The sequence below is a fragment of the Loxodonta africana genome, chromosome 18, assembly GCF_030014295.1.
Source record: "Loxodonta africana isolate mLoxAfr1 chromosome 18, mLoxAfr1.hap2, whole genome shotgun sequence".
Taxonomy (NCBI): Eukaryota; Metazoa; Chordata; class Mammalia; order Proboscidea; family Elephantidae; genus Loxodonta; species Loxodonta africana.
The window spans coordinates 32,362,444-32,383,585 of NC_087359.1; the positions used below are offsets into that span (position 1 = coordinate 32,362,444).

Below are 21,142 nucleotides of genomic sequence, written 5' to 3' on the forward strand. Positions count from 1 at the left end.
CATAATGCCTTCCAGATTCCTCTATGTTATGAAATGTTTCACAGATTCATGATGGTTCTTTATCAATGTGTAGTATTCCATTGTGTGAATATACCATAATTTATTTATCCATTCATCTGTTGATGGGCATCTTGGTTGCTTCCATCTTTTTGCTATTGTAAACAGTGCTGCAGTGAACATGGGTGTGCATATATATCTGTTTGTATAAAGGCTCTTATTTCTCTAGGATATATTCCAAGGAGTAGGATTGCTGGATCATATGGTAGTTCTATTTTTAGCTTTTTAAGGATGTGCCAAATCAATTTCCAAAGTGGTTGTACCATTTTACATTCCCACTAGCAGTGTATAAGTGTTCCAGTCTCTCCACAACCTCTCCAACATTTATTATTTTATGTTTTTTGGATTAATGCCAGCCTTGTTGGAGTGAGATGGAATCTCATTGTAGTTTTGATTTGCATTTCTCTAATGGCTAATGATCGTATTTCTTCATGAATCTGTTAGCTACCTGAATGTCTTCTTTAGTGAAGTGTCTGTTCATATCTTTTGCCCATTTTTTAATTGGGTTATTTGTCTTTTTGTAGTTGAGTTTTTGCAGTATCATGCAGATTTTAGAGATCAGGTGCTGATCAGAAATGTCATAACTAAAAACTTTTTCCCAGTCTGTAGGTAATCTTTTTACTCTTTTGGTGAAGTCTTTTGATGAGCGTAGGAGTTAGGAGCTCCCAGTTATCTAGTTTTTCTTCTGCACTGTTAGTAATGTTTCGTATACTGTTTATGCCATGTATTAGGGCTTCTAATGTTGTCCCTATTTTTTCTTCCATGATCTTTATCATTTTAGATTTTATATTTAGGTCTTTGATCCATTTTGAGTTCATTTTTGTGCATGGTGTGAGGTATGGGTCTTGTTTCATTTTTTTTGCAGATGGATATCCAGTTATGCCAGCACCATTTGTTAAAAAGGCTGTCGTTTCCTATTTAACTGATTTGGGGCCTTTGTCAAATATCAACTGCTCATATGTGGATGGATTTATGTCTGGATTCTCAATTCTGTTCCATTGGTCTATATATCTGTTGTCTGACATCTTATCTTGATCCAGCAAGGCATTTATCATTTCTCCTTAACAGACAAGACAGAATTGTGAGCTGGAAGATAAAGACTCAGATTTAGACCCAAACAATTCTGATAAAGCTGAAGTAGATCTCTCTGGGGGTGTCCCAAAGCTCCATGCTGGCTCTAGGCTTCCTGGCACTGTTGTGACCCCCTGAATAGAGGCAGAGGAAGCTGCTCTTTACCCTGCAGATGGGTGCTGGCTGGGAGGAAGCTCCAACACAATGGGTGACTGAAGCAGATTCAAGGCAGCCTTGACAGACTGTAAAGTTGGGTGGAAACCAAGGAGATGAAATTCGCCAGGGATGAGTGCAAAGTCCTGTGTTTGGCTTCCAAAGAATTGGTTACATAAGAATAGGACTGGGAAATCTGGTCAGATGGAAATTTCTGTTAAAAAGAAAGAGAGAGAATTTGATGGTTTTGTCCACAAGCTCAGAACAGGTCCTCTTAAATCAGAAGACCCAGCCAGGGGACCTGACCAGTAGGGAAGCCTGCTGTCTTCTGGGGGATCAGGCCCCTGTCCTGGGTATCAAGTCCCCTCCTGGGCACCATAGGAAAGAGAAGGTGACAAGTCAGAGAGAGCCAGAAGAGACTAGATTAGGTGAGGATTTGGCCAAGCCAGGGCTGAGTGTTGATGACAACCAGAAATACTGAGCTGGAAAGCTGGATTAGGGTGGGGCAGACCAACAGCTGTTTTCAAATGTGGGGTTCAATGGTTGAGGAAGAAGTAAAACAGCTGGTTTGTTGCTGGTGAAGCCAGAACTAGTGGCATCAACGGGTGATTCTCAGTGGGAGAATAAACCGTGCGTTGACCTCTGGAAGAACTCCCTAACCATTATGACTGCCCAGCAATTGATCTGGTTACCTGGGTGCAGGTGAGCCCCACCTCATCCTAGACCAACAACAACAAAAAACAAACCAAACCTGTTCCCCTCGAGTTGATTCTGACTCATAGTGACCATCTATTGTGCCTCGGCTCTGGTCAGGCATGTGCTCAACTCTTTGTATCATATCTCATTTAATGCTACGACAACCCCATGAGATAGGGATTATTAAAATCCTCAGGTTAGAGGGAAGACGAGGGGGACCAGAAAGCTAAGTAACTTGTCCATGATTTAAGCAAGAGACAGAAGCTGGACAAAAATCCAGGTCTGATTCCCAACCGGGTGCGTGCCACCTCAACACTACGCCAGGAACTGCGGAGAGGAGGGAGTCCTTACACTTTTTTGAGGCACTCATGAACCATACATCTTTGAGAGTGTGCTTTAAGGGATAGCCCTTCCTCCCGCCCAATTTCAGGGGCTTTCGGACTCCAAGAACCCCAGTGATTGTACCCTTATCGCTACTCTCCCTTTCAGCGGAAGTCTGAGAGCTGAGTCTGGATCAGCTGGGCGTGGGAGTGCCGCAAGTCATGGTCCTCTGGGTGGGTTGGTGGCTAGCTGTTGGGGTCGGAAGGGCTGGGGGCGGTGGGCGGAGCCGGGCCGGGAGGGGGCGGTGCCGGGAGGCCCGCGGTGCGGGGCGCCGCCTGCAGGGGGCGCTGGCGGCGGCACCGGGCGGAGACAATCGCGCTGAGCGGGCGCCGCAGCCGGAGCGGGAGCCCGAGCTGCGCGGCGCGGCGCGGCGCGGCGCCGCGCGGGGGCTGAGCGGGGCCGGCGAGCGCAAGCCATGGACAGCTAGGGCCCGGCCGAGCCCCGCGATGCCGCCGCCGAGTGGCCCCAGCGTCCTCGCGCGGCTGCTGCCGCTGCTGGGACTGCTGCTCGGCGGCGCCTCCCGGGCTCCCGGCAAGTCGCCCCCAGAGCCCCCCAGCCCGCAGGGTGAGTCCTGGTCCGAAGGGTCCGCGATCGCGGGCCTGCGCCCCCCTCCGACCCGGTCCCCGCCTGCCAGCCCTGTATTCGCGGCGCTCGTGAATTGGGGGTATTCTCCGATTTGGGTGGGGAGAACTAGGTGACCTAGGGTAAACGTTAATGGGGAAAGGTGGGCGGAGGGGGGCTGCCTGGGGTGGGGGTCTCGGACAGACACAATGGGGAGGGCGGGGGTCCACGGGCTCCGCGCCGCCGCCCCCTCCTGCCTTGTTTTTCTCCCTCCTGGTCCTCGAGGCGCTGCTGCCTGAGCCATTGTCTACCGAAGGCACCCGCCCAGAGGCGGGCTGGGGCGGGCGCCGGCACCGCGGCCCCCCACGGAGTCCTCGCTCCCGACTCAGGCTAGGTGGGGGCGCAGGCATCGGCTGCCACCTTGGCCCCGGACGGGGCCTGGGCGTCTAGAGCCGGACCTAAAGGGTGGAGGGGAGAAGGGGGAGTGGGTGAGGCTGTGGGCGGGTTTGACTGATCTAATGGGGTTCTTCGCCCTGGAGCCTGACAGCCCTCAGTGGCCCTCCAGGTTTAGAATTGGGGTGCACCCGAAGAACGCTGATCGGCTTATGATGGAGGTGGGCTGTAGTTGGAGGGCTCTGGAAAAGGGTTACATTGTGATCCCCAGCTCAAGGCGCATGGCAGGGTCGTGGAGCCATGCTGAGCTGGCTGACTGGACAGTGCCGGCTGGGAGGGCAGGTGCCTGGGTCCCCGCCCAGCAGGCCTTCCGTCACTCCTGTCCCAGCCCACACCCCCTCGCACCCCCTTCTCATGTCACCTCTCCTTCGCAGTGGAGCCCTCCTAGCGCCTCCCTGGGCCCAGGTGGGTGCTCGAGGTGAGGGTGGGGCCTGCTTCTGCAACGGGTAGGGTGGGAAAGCAAGACCATACTCCACACCCGCTGGGTTCTTAGGGGCCTCTGCCCACCCCAGTCCTGCACCCTCCTCCCAGCCTCTTGTCCCACCACCCCAACTACGGCCCTCCCATCCCCTACTTCTGCAGCCCATCCACCCTCAACCTGAAGTAGCTAGCAGGAAAAGCAGGGTGGGGGGGGGTCTGGGTGAGGGAAGTGGGGTCCGGATGGAGGGAGGCAGTCGGATTTCCTCCTGGAATGAGGCAGGGCTGAAGCTGGGAGAGGCGGATATTGTGTGGAATGTCAGACTTCCAGGAATGGAAGGATCTCCCCTGGCCTCAGTCTCCCCTGGTCTCTGGGGGGTGGAGGAGAAGGTTTTGCTAGGTAGTCTCTCAGGAAGGCCCTCCCTCAGGCCGCTGCACCCCAGGGGAGGGGGCCCAGAGGACTGGCTGGAATAGAGCCAGGATAGGGGCTCTCCTAGGCCCCTGGCTGGGAGCCCAGGCTGGGCGGAAGGGGGAAGGGAATCTGCTAGGCACTTCCCCACCTACTGCCCCAGATTGCCACTGACGCCTCCTTCAGGCCTTACCTGCCCGCCCCTGTTTTGTCCCCCAGTCTCTCTCTCCTCTGAGACTCTGGCCCTGGAACCCAAGGCATTCCCTCAAATTACCATATTCCCAACTCCTGGGTCCCCTCCTCCCAGCTGCTCAGTCCAGCTGCTCCTTCAGAATTCCTTCTGGGCAGTGGTGGAGGAGGGGGGCTGCCAGCTCCTGGGAGAGCCACACAGTGGGAGAGTTTTGGGTGTATGCGCCCACTCAGCAGGGTGGGCTCTGGCTTGGGAGGGGAACAGGAGGGAGGCTTAGGCCGACAGCTGGGTGGGATGCCAGAGGCAGGCGTGGTGCTGGCCCTGGGATTGGAAGCCTGACATAAGACACCTGTCATGTGGAGTGTCAGCCCCACCCAGCCTTCCCAAAGTCCCCATGACCCTCTGACCTCCCTGCACCCTGCTGCTCTCAGGTCCAGGTCTTCTGTCCATACCTGGACTCTACTAGGTTTGTGTCCAGCAACCAGCCCACTCCCTACCTGCCTCCTCTGGGCCCCGCATTGATCTCCCTATAACTTTCCAGGCAGGACACCTACTCCTGTAATTAGCAAAAAGGTAGGGATGAGGCATGTTCTTGAAGGAGGGGCCCTGCTAGTGGAAGGGGTAGGTAGTGCTGTGAATCAGAGGGACTGCCTGGGGGAATAACTTAAGGCCTGGCTCACCCCATCTGAGCTCAGAACACCTGCAGACCCAGCCTGGCCAGACTGGCTTGGGACAGGGGGCAAGGGGGCCCTGGAAGGCAGAAGACAGATGGGTTTCCCATCTCAGCCCCCTCTGCACGTTTCCCTGGGCCTTGGTCGGCCCCCCTAGACCTCCTTCCCCTTACCAGGGCCCCAGCTCCCAGCCCATCTCCAGGGAGGAATGAGGGCGTTGCCATGGTGACCAACTAGCTGACCAGCTGGGAGGGGGCAGGCTGTACATGTGAGGGGGAGGGGTTAGGACGTACTTGTTTGGGCTTAGGGGTTGGGATGAGTCCCCAAATCTGAAGGGAAACAGGCTTGTGCAAAGGATTCTGGGAAAAGGATGAATGATGGGAAACACCAATTCCCTAGTGTCCCCTTCTCAATTTTTTCCTGAGAAGCTCGAGTCTTACCCAGCCATCCATCCTCCCTTCTGAAGGCCTAAGTCCTGACCTCTCCTCTCCACCTTCAGGCCCCTAGTTCTCCACTTATTCATCCTTCTCAGCCCTCTTATCTTTGTCCCCTCCCCTGACACCCACCATATAGGGTCCAATGGTTAAGAGTGTGGGCTCTAGAGGCAGACTGCCAGGTCTGGATCCTAGACTGGCCACTTAACTATAGTGCCTGATTTGCAAGTGTCTAGATTCTTTGAGCCTCAGTTTCCTCATCTGTAAAATGGGGTAAGAGCATGTTTTATCTAATCCAAGACACCATTGACTGTAAGATGTACCATTATTTCATGTACCAGTGAGAAAGAAAAAATACTGCCAATTATAATTATGATATCATTGATTACAGGTATCACCTGAGTTCAGATATGTTAAAATGTGAAAAAAGTGCATGTGTTAGACTCGATGAAATATGGTGATAGCACCCACCTCACAGTCCAGTGTGCCATGTAAATGAGTGCTCTATAAATGCTTCTGTAGCCTCAGCCCCACAGCCTCTCCCAGACAAGAGCCACTCCATCCCCCCCACCCCAATCTCAGGGTTCCCCTAACTCTGTCTCTTCCCATCCCTCCTTCTCGCTCCTCTCACCCCATCTTGTCCACAGAGGTCCTGATCAAGGTGCAGGTGTATGTAAGCGGGGAGCTGGTACCTCTGGCCCGAGCCTCAGTGGACGTGTTTGGGAACCGGACCCTTCTGGCAGCTGGCACCACAGACTCAGAGGGCGTGGCCACACTGCCCCTCAGTTACCGCCTGAGCACCTGGGTGCTGGTCACAGCTGCCCGCCCTGGTTTCCTCACCAACTCGGTGCCCTGGCGTGTTGACAAGCTGCCCTGTAAGTGCAGGGGCAGGTGGAGGGGGAGCAGCAGCTGACCCTCCAACAGCCCCTTCCCAAAATAGTCCTGGGGGTGGGGTGAAGGGGACAGGCCTTCCAGCAGCTGCTGCCTGGGCTGGGTTTGCAAAGGGGGCTTTGGGAGGATGAAGCCAGACGGCAGGAGCACCCTGCCTGGGGAGGGGGTGGCTTCTCTGGAGCTGAAAGGCTGCCCCTCCTGCAGTGTATGCATCCGTCAGCCTCTACCTGCTCCCCGAGCGGCCGGCCACCCTCATCCTCTATGAGGACCTTGTGCACATCCTCTTGGGCTCTCCTGGTAAGGCTTCCCTTCACCCCACCCCCAAACCCTCCTCCTTCACCCTGACCTGGATGTAGAGAGCTCTGTTTGTCCACATATTAGCTGAATGACCTTGGACAAGTCACTTAACCTCTCTGAGCTATGGTCTGTTCATCTGTAAGATGTGCACAAGGCTAGTGCCTAGCCATCTAATTGTGACAAGGGTTAAATAACGTAAAGCATGTGAAGAATTTCACACAGTAGATGCTCAATAAATGTTGCTATTGGGACTTCTTATGGCTTCTATTCTCCCTTTCTTTACTCCTACCTTTAGAAGCCCACTCCCTGCACCTTTATCTTCAGTTGCACACCTACTGGGTGCCTAGCTATTAGAAGGCCACAGGTCATTCTCCAGGTATTGGATATCTACCAAATGCAAGGCCAGAGGTGATCCCACAGTGGTCCTGTCCACCCACAGGCTTTCAGTTTCACTCAACTAATTCTTAATTCTGCACTTCCACTGGGCCACGCATTGTGTGTGAAGCTGGGGAACAGCGGGAAGGGACAGCAAACTTGGTGAGTTCACAGCAAGTAGGAAGGCAGACACATCATCACAAACTGGAGATCATTACAGAACAGGCAGGTCAGAGGAGCAGAAGACAGCTGCATTCAATATTGAGAACCCCTCACCTGGGAGTGTGGTGGGCAGGAGAATTTGGAGGGGGGGAGCTGTGAGCCCATGGGGGCTGGGGAGTTGAAGGAGGACCAAAGACCCCTTCACTGGAGAAGAAGGTCAGGGGAGCCATTGAGGTACAGGGGCAGAAGGGGACAGTGAGGGGGGACTGGGAGGAGTGGGGGTGCAGGAACACTCTGGTCTGGCTATGCAGCTAGAGCACCTGCTGTAGGCTGGATGAGAAGCCAGGCAGAAGGCAGACTCCATCCACTAGTACAAAGGAGCCACGGTGGGCTTTTGCGTGGGAGGAACTCCCTCCCCAATTTATATTCTCAGCTTGAGTTCTCGTCCATAAATCACTTATTTGCTCGCCTTCATCTCTCTGATCTTGAACAGGAGAGATTTCTAAAATGCCTTTGGAGGTTTCTAAAATGCTAAACTATTTTTTTACCCACTGGCTTAAGCCCGCCATGGGTCCTGCCGCTTTCAGTATAGAGCCCAGCCTCCTTCACAAAGCTAACAGCATTCTCTAGGACTGCCACTAAGTGCAGTCTCCCACCCACTTGCTGCTTACAGGTCCCTGGATGCCTCCTTGTGCCTCTGGGTCTTTCTCAGGCCAGTCCTGCTGGAAGTCCCTCCCTCCTCACTTTCTTTCCTTCCTCCCTGAGTCTCATCCTTCAAGACTCCACAGGCCTTCCCTGAGCTAGGCTGACCAAGCTCCCCTTGCACCCTATATCCTTCCATCTTAATAGCAAGGCAGGTGGAATAGTGGTTGGCAGCACCAGCTCTGGTGCCAGATTGCCTGGGCTTCAATCTTGGCTCTAAGAGTGTGTCCTTGAGTTTGTAACCTTGGGTAGGTTACCCAACTTTGCCTCAATTTGTCTATAAAATGGGTTTTGCAATAAAGGTAGTTGTCTCAGCGATTGCTGTGTTGATTAAAGGAGTTAATATAGGTATCCAGCTTAGAACAGTGCCAGGCATATCTTAAGGCTTAATAAATGTTACATATTACCAAGGAGACACTGGTGGCCTAGTGATAAAGTGCGACTCCTGCTGATCAAAAGGTCGGCAGTTCGAATCCACCAGGTGCTCCCTGCTAACTCTCTGGGGCAGTTCTACTCTGTCCTATAGGGTCGCTATGAGTTGGAATCAACTCAATGGCAATGGTTTTTTTTTGTTTATTACCAAATTGTATTGGAATTCTGTTTATATGTCTGCCCCCACCGCTGACACACACACACAAACTAGACCGCAGTAGCCACTAGTCACATGTAGCTATTTAAATTTACATGCTTTAAATTAATTAAAACTTTAGTTAAAAAATTTCTTAATTAAAAAAAAATTCAGTTCCTCAGTCACACATTTCAAGGGTTTAATAGCCACCTGTGTCTAGTGGATAGCATAATGGGCATTTCCATCACAGCAGAAAGTTCTAGTGGGTACTATAGTAGATAATGCTGCACTAGACTATGAACTTGAAGGCAGGGAATTGTGTCTTATTCATCTTTGTACCCCCAGCACCTAACACAATGCCTGCCACACAGTAGGTGAGAATAATTGAGGACCTGAACCTCATCATTTTATAGCTTTATAATACTGTTTCGGAGAGAGCAAGTAACGTGCTCATGGTCACACAGACTAGAATTCACGTCCATGTCCCTTCCAGGTTAACATTCTATGACTGCCCAGTTCTCTCCCCAAGTTGCCACCCTCCCTGGCCTTTCCAAGTGGCTTGAACCAATGACTCCCTTTCTCTACAGATACTTGCTTCCTGCTCTGGTCCCTGGGGAACCTTGTCCCTGGCCAGGTCACTGCAGCCCCTCTCTCTGTCCAGGTGCCCGCTCCCAGCCCTGGGTGCAGTTCCAGCGCCGGGCTGCCCGCCTGCCTATAAGTTCTACCTACAGTCAGCTCTGGGCCTCCCTCACACCGGCCAGCACCCAGCAGGAAATGCGGGCTTTCCCTACTTTCCTGGGTATTGAGACCTCCAGCTCAGGTAATGCTAGGTGCTGGGGGTGGGGGTTGCTCCTCCAAGGACTTAGCCCTCAGCTCTTGTGTCCCCTGCCCCCAGGCAATGGCTCCTGGCTGGAGCTGATGCCACTGGCTGCTGTGAGCATACACCTGCTGACAGGCAATGGGACTGAGGTGCCACTTTCGGGCCCCATTCATCTGTCCCTGCCTATGCCCTCAGAGCCTCGTGCCCTCACTGCGGGCACCAGCATTCCAGCCTGGAGGTTTGACCCCAAGAGTGGTGAGTGCCTCAGGGGTTCCATGTACTGGAGTTTGGGGAAGGAAAGTGGGGCTTAAGTGGGGGGACGTTGAGTTTGATGAAACCCTCGCCTCTCCCAGGGCTGTGGGTACGCAATGGCACTGGTGTGATCCGGAAGGAAGGCCGGCAGCTCTACTGGACCTTCGTCTCCTCCCAGCTGGGGTACTGGGCAGCTGCCATGGCCTCCCCCATGGCCGGTGAGAGTGTGGGGCAGCAGGGAGCGGAGGGGTGCAGTGGTGGACAGGAGGCTGGAAGGGAAGGCTGGGAAAGTGGACTCCTTCTGAAAGGCAGAAAGGCATCCATACCTGGAACGCTAAGCCCTTGCCTGGCACAGGGCTGGTCACCATGACGTCGGGCATCCAGGACATCGGCACCTACCACACCATCTTCCTGCTCACCATCCTGGCAGCCCTGGCCTTGCTGGTGCTGATTCTGCTGTGTTTACTCATCTACTACTGCCGGTGAGTACACGGGCCTCCATGCCTCAGCCTCCCTGAGCCTGCCCCCCACCGCTCCTCTCATCCAATGCACTGGCTGATGCCTGCTCTAGGCCAGGCCTTCTACTGGGCGCTAGAGCCCCAAAGATGCAGGGGCAAAGCCTCAGGCACTGACAGGAAATGCACATGCAAAGACCTGGTAGCTTGAGAGACAAAGTTCTGGTAGCTTGACGGTGGGGAAGGCAGGACCTGCAGGCAGGGCCCCCATGAGACGATCTTCAGCTGCTCCTACCAGCCAGCTCTCACTCCCAGGAGACCTCAGGCCGGACATGACTCCCCAGTTGGCTTAGATGCTCTTCCCAGGTTCTCACTGCACCTCCTATAAGTGAAGGAGTGCCATTTACCCCTGTTGTTGTGTGCCATTGAGTTGGCTCAGACTCATTGGGACCCTATATGACAGACTAGAACTGTCTCATAGGGTTTCCTGGGCTGTAATCTTTACGGGAGCAGATCACCAGGCCTTTTCTCTCATGGAACGGCTGGTGGATTGGAACCACTGACCTTTCGGTTGGGAGCCAAACGCTTTACCTATTGAACCACCAGGGTTCCTAAACCAACAACCCAAACCTGTTGCCGTCAAGTCGATTCCAACTCATAGCGATCCTATAGGACAGCAGAACTGCCCCTATGGGGTTCCCAAGAAGCTGTTGGTGGACTGGAACTGTGGACCTTTTTGGTTAGCAGCAGCGCTCTTAACCACTGCGCCTCCAGGACTCCACCGGAGTCCTAGGACCCAAATGCGCACAACCACTGGCTGGACCTCCCATAGACACCGAAGCCCTTTTGGCAAACCAGGCTCAGGTCCCCTCTGAGCACGCCTCCACATCTGAATTCCCGAGCATTCTGCCCAAACCACCAACCATATTCATCCGTCATTTTCTAAGTGCGGGGCTAGGGAGCTGCTCCAGCTGCACCCTTTCCTGAGGGTCCCTGTCTGGTCCCTCCTCTCCAGGAGGCGCTGCCTGAAGCCGAGGCAACAGCACCGAAAGCTGCAGCTCACTGGGCCCTCTGACAATAACAAACGAGACCAGGCCACCTCGATGTCCCAGCTCCACCTCATCTGTGGGGGGCCTCTGGAGCCCGCCTCGTCAGGGGATCCCGAGGCTCCACCGCCAGGCCCACTCCACTCGGCTTTCTCCAGCTCCCGGGACTTGGCCACCTCCCGGGACGACTTTTTTCGTGGCAAGCCGCGCCCTACCAGCCGCCCCGCCGCCGAGCCTTCGGGTGCCCGCGGGGGCGAGGGCGCCGGGCTGAAGGGCGCCCGCTCCCTAGAGGGCCCTGGCGGGCTGGAGCCGAGTCTCGAGGAGTACCGGCGGGGGCCCTCGGGGGCCACGGCCTTCCTGCACGAGCCGCCCTCGCCGCCGCCGCCCTTCGACCACTACCTGGGCCACAAGGGGGCGGCCGAGAGCAAGACCCCCGACTTCCTCCTGTCGCAGTCGGTGGACCAGCTGGCGCGGCCGCCGTCGCTCAGCCAGGCCGGGCAGCTCATCTTCTGTGGCTCCATCGACCACCTCAAGGACAGCGTTTACCGCAACGTCATGCCCACCCTGGTGATCCCCGCGCACTACGTGCGCCTCGGGGGCGAGGCGAGCGCCGCGGGAGCGGGCGATGAGCCAACCCCGCTCGAGGGCCCGGCCCCAGGCCCGGTGCGCCCCTTTCCCCAGCCCGACGCCCAGCGCCCGCTGATGCAGGGCCACTCGGGTGCGGGGGGCGAGGGCGGCGGGGGTGGCGGCGGTGAGGGCTGGGGGGGCGGGCGTTCGGCGCCTGTCAGCGGTTCGGTCACGATCCCCGTGCTGTTCAATGAATCCACCATGGCGCAGCTCAACGGGGAGCTGCAGGCGCTGACCGAGAAGAAGCTGCTGGAACTGGGCGTGAAGCCTCACCCGCGCGCCTGGTTTGTGTCCCTCGACGGGCGCTCCAACTCGCAGGTACGCCACTCCTACATCGACCTGCAGGCAGGAGGCGGGGGCCGCAGCACGGACGCCAGCCTGGACTCGGGCGTCGACGTGCACGAGGCGCGGCCCGCGCGCCGGCGGCCTCCGCGGGAGGAGCGCGCCCCACCGGCTGCCCCGCCGCCGCCGCCTGCGCCTCCGCGCCTGGCGCTCGGCGAAGACACCGAGCCGAGCAGCAGTGAGAGCCGCACGGGCCTCTGCTCACCGGAGGACAACTCGCTGACGCCACTGCTGGACGAGGTGGCGGCTCCCGAGGGCCGGGCAGCCACGGTGCCCCGGGGGCGGGGCCGCAGCCGCGGGGACAGTTCCCGGAGCAGCGCCAGCGAGCTGCGCCGCGACTCTCTCACCAGCCCCGAGGACGAGCTGGGGGCAGAGGTGGGAGACGAGGCGGGCGACAAGAAAAGCCCGTGGCAGCGGCGAGAGGAGCGGCCGCTTATGGTGTTCAACGTGAAGTAGCGCCATTTCTGAGCCCGTCCCCAGGGTGCGCGGCCTGGGGTGTTGCAGGAGCACCTGCTCTTAGCCCCAGTGCCCGACCTGGAAAGGTGCCCCGGGCCTGCGGAGCTGTGCAGTGATATGTGCTGGGTAAGGTCTGGGAGGGACCCCATGTGGGCCTCCAGGCCGAGGGAGGTGGGAGGGGTCCAGACCCCCACCAGGAGGTGCTGGGAGGAGGGCTGGGTGGGTTGAAGCAGTGCCTGTATAGAAGTGGCTGTACATAGAAAGCTCTATGTGGGAAAGCAGGAGGGGCAAAGGGGTCCCAGCTGCTAGTGTGAGGGCTGGGAAGGGTGGGGGCATTCCCTGTGGACCCCTGGGAGGGGAGGGGTGCTGCTTGCTGACTGGCCCACTCCTGGGCTACAGTGTCACAGGGCTGGTGGCAGGGGCAGGTCTGGGGATCGGGGGGTAATGTGATGGGGCCGCTGTGGGCAACAGCAAATATAAAACTGGTGCGATGAACTGTGTTTGTCTTTCTGTGGGTAGGGGGGAGGTTGGCCCTGGATGAGGGGCCCCCTGGGAAGGGCACACAGGGTGGCCAAATCAGACAGTTAAGAAAGTGTACAAACTTTATTGGGGCACACACATACACACACGACCACCTGTGGATAGGGGAGAGCACCTGGCCACAGGGTCCACAGAAATTGGGAGAGGGGATGGCAGCTTTTAATGTGTTTTTTGCCACAGGTTCCCCCTTTCCAGAGGGGAGGCCTTAGGTTGAAGCCCCACCTCCTGTGGTGAAGGGGACTCAGAATGGAAGGGTGTCAGGGAGAATTGGTGGGAGAGATGCTGAGGAGGCCTGAGCAGTGGGGACCCTCTGAACAGGGTCCCCAGGGCTGAGGAATGTCGTCAGTCCTCAGTCCTTCCTTATAGCAGCGGTCTCTGGGCTGGGCCCCTCACAGGGGTTTTCCAGGGCAGGATCTCCTTGCGCAAACACTTGGTACCCCTGGCCCCACAGCGGAAGCCAGCAGGACAGCAGTGACGCTTATCTGTGCAACAGATGCCCTGGATAGTCAGAGGGGAGTGTGAGAGTCAGACAAGGTCGGACCTGGCCTGGGCCCTTACCCAGCCCCAGGGTAGGGGTGGCACTGACCTGGCGGTAGGGACAGCAGCCCCAGCCCCCGTGGCTATCTTGGCAGCAGGTCTGGTTATCGTGACAGAAGTGGCTGTCCCCACAAGCCACGTCCCCCACGCCCACGTGAAGGCTGTGGGCCAGGGGGGTGGTGGGCTGGGTAGGGGCCACCTCCTTCTCACAGGTGCGGGCCTTCACATTGCAGGTATACCCAGCTGGACAGCAGTGCTGGCGATCCTCACAGCACACGGCCTGGGGGGACACAGTGGCAATATATACTCGTTCTGCCTTCCACACCCCAGGACTGAGCTCCCTACCTAGGGGCAGGCAAGTGGGCACTCACATGAGGCAACTGGCAGCAGGCCCAGCCCCTGCTCAGGCTGGGGCAGCAGGTCTGCCCCACCGGGCAGCTGGTGTGCTGGTCACAGCTGGTGTCTCTGGGGTAAGACAGGGAGGACTGACGGGCAGGCATCTTCTTCAGTGCAGCTGCCATCTTGTCCCCTTTCTGACACTGCCCCTCGTCTGTGCATGTGTAGCCGTGGGGGCAGCAGTGTTGGTGGTCCGAGCAGCAGACGGCCTGGTGGGTAAGCAGAAGACGGTGGTCTAGGGAGCTGCTGTATGGGGCGGGGTGCCAAGCCCCTACCCTGCCGCTCCTGCTCTCAGCTCCTCCAGCTGGAAACAAATCTGACAGAGCTGCCATGCCACCCTTAGGCTAGGAAGAGGGTAGAATAGCAAGGAAACAGGAGTCTGGCAACCTGTCCAAGCCAAGACACTGTCCCCCCAGTGTTGCCCCCCTACCCATGTACCTCTGGGGCAGGACAACAGCCCCACTCCCCAGACACAAGTCGGCAGCAGGTATTGAAAGGTGGACAGCTGGTGACGTTGTCACAGGGGACATCACTCTCTATGGCTTGGGGGTCTGGAAGGCTGAGGTGGGCTGGGGCCTTCTTCATCCAGGGCACCTGGCGGTTCCCCTGCTCACAGGTCCCCTTCTCTGTGTTACATCTAAAGCCCTCTGGGCAGCAGTGCACATGGTCCTCACAGCACACAGCCTAGGGTGGATGGAGAGGAGCCAGTGGGCACAGGGGCCTAGCTGGCTGCCACCTCTACTCAGCCCACCCACCACTCCCAGGTACCTGGGTGAAAGGGCAGCAGCCCCAGGCCCCCGTAGACAGGCGGCAGCAGGTATAGCCATCTGGGCAGCTCACCTCCAGGTCACACTTCACCTCCTGCACTGTGAGGTGGGCAAGGAGGACAGGTCAGCAGGGGCGCCGGGGACCCACGGGTGCCCATCCTTTGCCAGCTTCACAGCCGGAACCAATGATAAGCAGAGGGCACCACTCATGCCACCCCTGACACTGAGTGTGAGGCAAGGCCCAGTATGGAGGAGAAGAGTTTGTACCCACCAGCCCCTCCACACCACCATGATCACCCTCCCCCACATCTGTTCCTGGGACAGCTTGGTGGAGACTCCTCCTCACAGGGTAGGTGGAATGGGGTCCGTGGCCTGCTGGTACCTGTGTGTGCAAGCACCTTGGTGAGGAGGTCTGTCGCGTTCTCCTTGGAGAGGCACCTACTCTGGATCAGGTCACACACAGTGTCCTGGGGGCAGCAGTGCAGGTGGTCAGAGCAGCAGATGGCCTAGGTGAGGAAAGGGTGGGTGTTTGAACTGCCAGGCTCAGTCGGGCCCAGGGAACAGCCAAGCTGGCAGCTGGCACTACCCCAACCCCCCACTAGGGGGTGGCATGAGTCCTGAGTCACCCAACAATCACCCAGCCAGGTGGCTGTTCCCCTCACTCACATTGGGCATTGGGCAGCAGCCATACTTCCCACTGGGCAGCTCACAGCAGGTAGAACCGTCAGGGCACTGGGATTGTGCATCAGGGCACATGACAGCGGTGGGCAGGGCCACTGGAAGGGGAGGGGGAAAGGGCAGTGAAGGGGGAAATTTTTCCCACCTGGGAGCCAGATAAGGCCTCTCCTCACCCCCGACCCCCACCTGATGCTCTTCCACCCCCTTGTCCGTTGCCACTGAGTCGATTCTGACTCATAGTGACCCTACAGGACAGGTTAGAACTGCCCCATAGAGTTTTCTAGGGTGTAATCTTTACAGAAGCAGACTGCCACCTCTTTCTCCTGCAGAGTGGCTGGTGGGTTTGAACTGCCAGCCTTTCAGTTAGCAGCCAAGTGCTTAACCACTGCACCACCAGGGCTCTTTTCCCACCCCCTTACCTGCCCTATTAGTCTTCCGTGCAGGGGTCTTCCTCGCCAAAGGGTAGGTGCCCGTGGGCGTGAGGCAGCGGGCCTGTGCCAAGTCACAGGAGGTACCATGGGGGCAGCAGTGCACCTTGTCTTGGCAGCAAGAAGCCTGAGAAGAGACGGTCCTGACTCGTCTTTGTCCCCTCCAGTCCCTCACTTTGCCCTGGTGCCCTCCATCCCCATCACCCCAAATCTGTACCTGGGGCATGGGGCAACAGCCCCAGGAGCCATCAAGCGTAGCGCAGCACGTGGAAGAGCTGGGGCATTCAAACTGGCTATTAGGGCACTGGATGGCACCCAAGGGGCTGGCATCTGTGGACAGCAAAGTCATTGTCCCCCATCACTCAAGGAGCTGGTGGCAGCTGCCAGGGTGCTAAAGGGCTGGCACTAAGGCTAGCTGACCTCCCAGCCACCCCTAACCCATTTCCCCAACAAACCAGTCTCTGCCCCAACAAGATGACACAGGGTAGTAGCCACCACTCTGGGGTTAAAACAGCCCAGCTTGGCCTCTACCCACCCCTGCAAGGCCTGGACCAGGGGCCTGGAGTCCTGGATTCCCTCCTGGCCCCAGTGCTGCCCCTCTGTCCAAAGGAGGGTTGCTCAGTACAGATGCCACACAAATGAAGTCATAAGGGTAGGAATCAGGGTCACTCAGGCAGCCAGGCTCCTGGGCACTCAACATGCTGCCTGTCTGCCTCACCACACCTAGTCTGCGAAAGCAGGACCGCCCATCGGCATTGCATTGGAAGCCCCGGGGGCAGCAGTGGCGTCCATCCCCGCAAGACACGGCCTGTGGGACATAGAGAAGCCTGCATTGGAGAGGTCCTCTTCCCTGGGGTGGGAGAGTGCAGCAAGTAAATGCAGATCTAAGCCCATCCACTGAGCCAGTGGCACCCTCACCTCTGGTAATGGGCAGCAGCGGGAGGTTCCCGAGACAGTGAGGAGGCAGGAAGAGCCAGCAGAGCAGTGGGCATCAGTCTGGCAGGGTATACCCAGATGCCTGCTCCATGTTGTGGACAGAGAGGGCCATGTGTCCTGGGAAGAGAGGGACGAGGATAAACCAAAGGGTCCATGCCTGGCTTTGTCCTCAGGCCAACCTGGGGAAACTTAGGCTCCCAGCTTCCGCCTGGGCTGAGGGGTGCTCACCAGAATGGGGTTGCAGCAGCTGTAGCTGGCTCCCCCTGGGTCCAGGCAGCAGGCCACAGGGCAGAGCTGACCATCTGGGCACTGTGTTCCATCCACCAGCCCTGCCACCAAGGCCACCCAGCTCACCAGGGTCCACATGGTCCACCTGCAAAATGTCAACCAGCATTTGGGAACTCATTAGCTTAAGCCCATGCCACCCTTGATTCTGAGGCCATTCACAGGCTCAGGCCTAGGCCCAGGCCCAGGCCTACCTGAGCCTCCCCAACAACTCCCTGTCCAAGTAGGAAGAAAGATGTGGGGTCCGAGATTCCACTTCTACATGTCACCTGTGTGTGTGTGTCTCCATGAGCATCAATGCTGACATGAGTATATGTGTGAATCTGAGTCCCCGACATGGCCTAACACCTGAGTCTGTGCGTGTGGCAGAGACGTATGCATGTGACAGTCAGGAGGATGTGTGGTTTTTGTGGGTCTGATCTGTGGGGACACAGGCCACCTGGGTGGGGTAGGGTGGGGTGTGGTGAGCACCAGTAGCCACAGGAGAAAACAGGGATGGGGGTGGCAGGAGAGAGCTCCACGGCCCCTCGTCCTCAGCCAGCTCTTCCAGATACCTCCCAGCCTGGTGGTGTGCATACACATGTAGCCCGCTACGGCCTGCGTGTGTGGGGTGGTCACATGATGACATGGGAAACCACAGGGTTGAGAAAGTTGAAAAAAGGGAAGTGTGGTGGACAGTGGAGTCTGGGCTTCTTTTCCCAGAGGCCAGCTGACTCTCCCCTACCCCTACCCCCATGGAGGGAGACACAAGGCTGGGGGGCGGCCTTTGAGACACCTGTTCTTTGAGAGCCCCCCAATACCACCAGGGCCCTCTCAGACTCCCCAAAACATACCAACCACTTGCCCCTGCTTCTCCTCTACCCTGAGCGCCAAAACTCAATCACATACAAAAAGAGACCACATGGGATCCATGAGGGCCTCTCGGCCCTCACCTGCCTCGACTTGAGTCAGCAGGAGGAACTAAGCCTCTCACTTCCTAAACAACTCTTCCCCCAAGCTCCACGGCCTGACGAGAGCAACGGGGCAGGCCTGGGAGGCATTGACTTGCCCAGTGTGTTTGTTGTGCCCCTTGAGAACCAATTATAACATCCTATTTTATTTCGTCTTTGCAATAACCACCCAAAATAATAATTATTATCTTTACTTTTCAAAGGAGGAAACTGAGGCTCAGAGATGTTAAGTATGGTGCCGCTGCTGTACGTCAGGTCATGGCGACGACAGGTTTTGATGGCTGCACAGCTTATTGGACCTGGTTCTTTTCACAAGTAATGCCCCAGGCAGGGCTCAGGAATGAACCCCCCCAAACAGAGGCCTGGGGTCCAAGCAAAGGGAGGGGGACAGAGGCATTTCCTGAGCAGGTGGAAGGGGCAGGGAAGAAAAGGGAACAGGGGTTTTGTGGAAACTGCACTTGGGTCCTAGTCCTGGAATTGTCACCAACAGATTGTGAGAGCCTCAAAAGGTGAGTGGATCAGGAAATCTCACCCACCCAGTCACTCCCTCACCTGGTTTTCCTCAGGTGCCCCCTCCCCCAGGTCAAAGAACAGATGAGGATGAAGACTGGTATGGGATGCTGCCTTTTCTCCCTCTCCTCCACCACCACCGCTCCCAGGAAAAGCCTCTGCAGCTGGCCCCACCTGCTTCGGGGGTGGGGGTGTCTAAACTCACTCCTCAGCTGCCTACCCTGCTGCCCTGGCTGAGGCCAGAGGGTTGTCTGCACAGATCTATGCTTGTTCTGGACCCCAGTGATTTATGTTTATTTTCCTTCCTGTGTATCCTTAGGTTAGGGTGTATAGTTCAAATCTCTATTGAATACATACACACACAGAACTAGAGACGGGGGAGAAGGAGGCCCAGTCCCCGCCTCGGGCTGCTCCTCAGTAGGGTTCCTAGCGGCGGCCTGTCACCCCCAACGCACACTTCCACAACAGAAAGGACAGGAGCGTCTTCAAGCCCCCAGCTCCGTCATCTTCCACTAGGGGGCACCCCCCAACTCCTAGTGGCAGAGAGGAAGATTCCCCAAAAGTGAGCCAATACATTTGCAACTGAGGAGGAAAAAGTGGCTGGGAGAGGCGGAAGTTAGCTCGTCCTACCCCCACGTGAGGAAGCAAGGAAGAGCCAGACAAAACCCAGGAGCCCTGGTGGTGCGTTTGGCTGCTAACCAAAAGGTCAATAGTTCGAGTCCACCAGCCACTCCCTGGAAACCTTGTGTGGCAGTTCTACTCTGTCCTATAGGGTGGCTATAAGTCGACACAACACAGGGGCTCGGTCACCACTCCCAAGTCCCTACCTTTGGGGCGGCCAGGGTCTCAAGTCCTGCTCCCAGTTCCCCGGGGCAGCCACGGGGACCACTCCACCGCCACCACCAAAAGAGGAAGGAGCCGGCTCCTGTCAACAGATGGCTCTAGAATAGGGTGGTACCTGCTTTGAGGAAAGGGGCTGCAGCTTCCGGGGATCCTGGCACGGAAAAAGCCCCCTTCTAATGGGGTCACTGCAGTTACCACCTACTCTCCCCTAAAATTCCCTCCAATGCATCAGAAACCCTCAAAGGAGTTTCTGGACGCAAATCTCCCTTCGTCTCCCGGCTGAGACTCCAGGAGCACCTCAAGCTCACCAGTCCCCGGCCGGACCCCTGGGAAGGAGCCAGTGAGAGGTGTGCACCGCCACCCTCTTACCTGCGTCCGGATCCGCGCTCCCTGGCAGCAGCAGCCGGTCGGCTCGCGCACTACAGCCCCTCCGCCCGAGGACCCGCCCACCTCAGTGTCCATTGGCCAGCGGCCGGCATGCCTCCCTCCCATTGGTTATTTGTCGACGTGGAGGCAGGGCCAGTCTGGAATACTGTGTTTCTTTTCAACCCAATTCACTCCCCCTTCCTATCTCTCCCCACCCCCCATTCCTGCAGATCATGTGATTGGAGAATCATGTGACGCTCTGGCCCTTCTCAGACTGCCGTCCAGAGCCAGCTTGCAGATCTTCCTACCTCCACCCCTCCTCTGGGCTCCTGGGAGAGTTAGCCTCAAGGAGGCAACGTGTCTGGGGATGTTAACAGCCAAGGGGGCTGCCCCTCAGGGGTTTTGCTCAAAGGCGTTTACAGGATGTCGGGTTGCATCCCCTTTCTACTCTATTCAGCAGTTAATTAAATGCTAGGGATTCAGGGCCCACAGTGGGTTGAGGAGGGTTGTGAGGATAAGGACAAGCAGCCCCCAGGCCTTTTTTTCAAGACGCTCACGGCTGGCCGCGGATAAGGAAGGGAGAACAAATCGGAATAAATCTAATTTAAATGTACGAGGTCGTGTGCCAGGTGCTATATATTGTGAATATGAAGAGGTAGTAGGTTTGCCACAGGGTGGGGAAGAAGAGATTAATTCCACTTTGGGAGTTCCTTCTTGAGCTGTGTCTGGGAGGATTTTAACTGACAGGTGGGGAGGGGCTAGGAGTCCCTGGGTGGTGTAAACAGTTCAGAACCGCAAAGGTTGGAAGTTGGAACACACGTAGAGGCACCTGTGAAGAAAAGCCTGGCTGTCTGCTTCCGAAAGATCACAAAACCTTAAAAACCCTATGGAATACAGCTATACTCTGCACACACACAGGATCACCATGAGTTGGAATCAACTTGGTGGCAACTGGTTTTTAGGGGAGAGGCTGTAGAAATGACTGGAGGCCAGGGGTTGGGGCGGTCTTGGGAAGAGCATCAGAACACTAGATGGGAAGGGCAGACATAGGCAGGTTGAATGCCCTGTTCAGTGCAAGTGGCCTTGAGTAGCTGCTGGGTGCCTGAAACAAGGCTGGGCTGGGGGTGGGAAGTGGAAGTACTTCTTAGTTTCAGTAGGCCCTGCCTTCCAGAAATTGACATGACAGGTAAGGAGAGAAAATTTATACACAGAACAGATTAGCCAGTGACAGAAGCCAGAACTGCTCAGTGCCAGTGGCCTGGCACAGGCAGCAGTGGCTGATGGGGAGATGGGCCAGAAGAGAGGAGAGGCCCAGGGAAAGTGCTGGGCCTTGGAGGAAGGGCAGTGGACAGAGGCAGAGTGGACAGAGGGCACTACAAGCTGAGGAGAGGGCTTGAGGTAAGGTGGTTGTTATCATCGA

The 21,142-nt window shown here is 56.8% G+C and overlaps 2 protein-coding genes across 5 annotated transcripts; one reads left to right on the forward strand and one right to left on the reverse strand.

Moving 5' to 3' along the window:
• Nucleotides 1-2,804: 2,804 nt before the first annotated feature.
• Nucleotides 2,805-18,762, forward strand: FAM171A2 (family with sequence similarity 171 member A2). Its single transcript, XM_064271037.1, has 8 exons — nucleotides 2,805-2,922; nucleotides 6,141-6,368; nucleotides 6,589-6,681; nucleotides 9,150-9,308; nucleotides 9,384-9,563; nucleotides 9,662-9,778; nucleotides 9,916-10,042; nucleotides 11,031-18,762. The coding sequence occupies exons 1-8, from the start codon at nucleotides 2,805-2,807 to the stop codon at nucleotides 12,484-12,486; spliced, it is 2,478 nt and encodes an 825-aa protein (XP_064127107.1). The 3' UTR covers nucleotides 12,487-18,762.
• Nucleotides 13,071-19,802, reverse strand: GRN (granulin precursor). 4 transcript variants are annotated; one of them, XM_023553747.2, is made up of 14 exons: nucleotides 19,341-19,707; nucleotides 18,871-19,046; nucleotides 16,997-17,141; nucleotides 16,751-16,885; nucleotides 16,556-16,640; nucleotides 16,050-16,162; nucleotides 15,824-15,959; nucleotides 15,393-15,502; nucleotides 15,109-15,232; nucleotides 14,728-14,825; nucleotides 14,398-14,643; nucleotides 13,935-14,168; nucleotides 13,613-13,843; nucleotides 13,071-13,524 (listed from the first exon to the last, which is right to left on the reverse strand). In XM_023553747.2, the coding sequence occupies exons 3-14, from the start codon at nucleotides 17,132-17,134 to the stop codon at nucleotides 13,387-13,389; spliced, it is 1,788 nt and encodes a 595-aa protein (XP_023409515.1). In that variant the 5' UTR covers nucleotides 17,135-17,141; nucleotides 18,871-19,046; nucleotides 19,341-19,707; the 3' UTR covers nucleotides 13,071-13,386. The 4 variants fall into 4 exon arrangements, with proteins under 4 accessions (XP_023409515.1, XP_003414545.1, XP_010592815.1 ...); XM_003414497.4 differs by lacking the exons at nucleotides 18,871-19,046; nucleotides 19,341-19,707 and adding an exon at nucleotides 19,726-19,802; XM_010594513.3 differs by lacking the exon at nucleotides 18,871-19,046.
• Nucleotides 19,803-21,142: the final 1,340 nt, after the last annotated feature.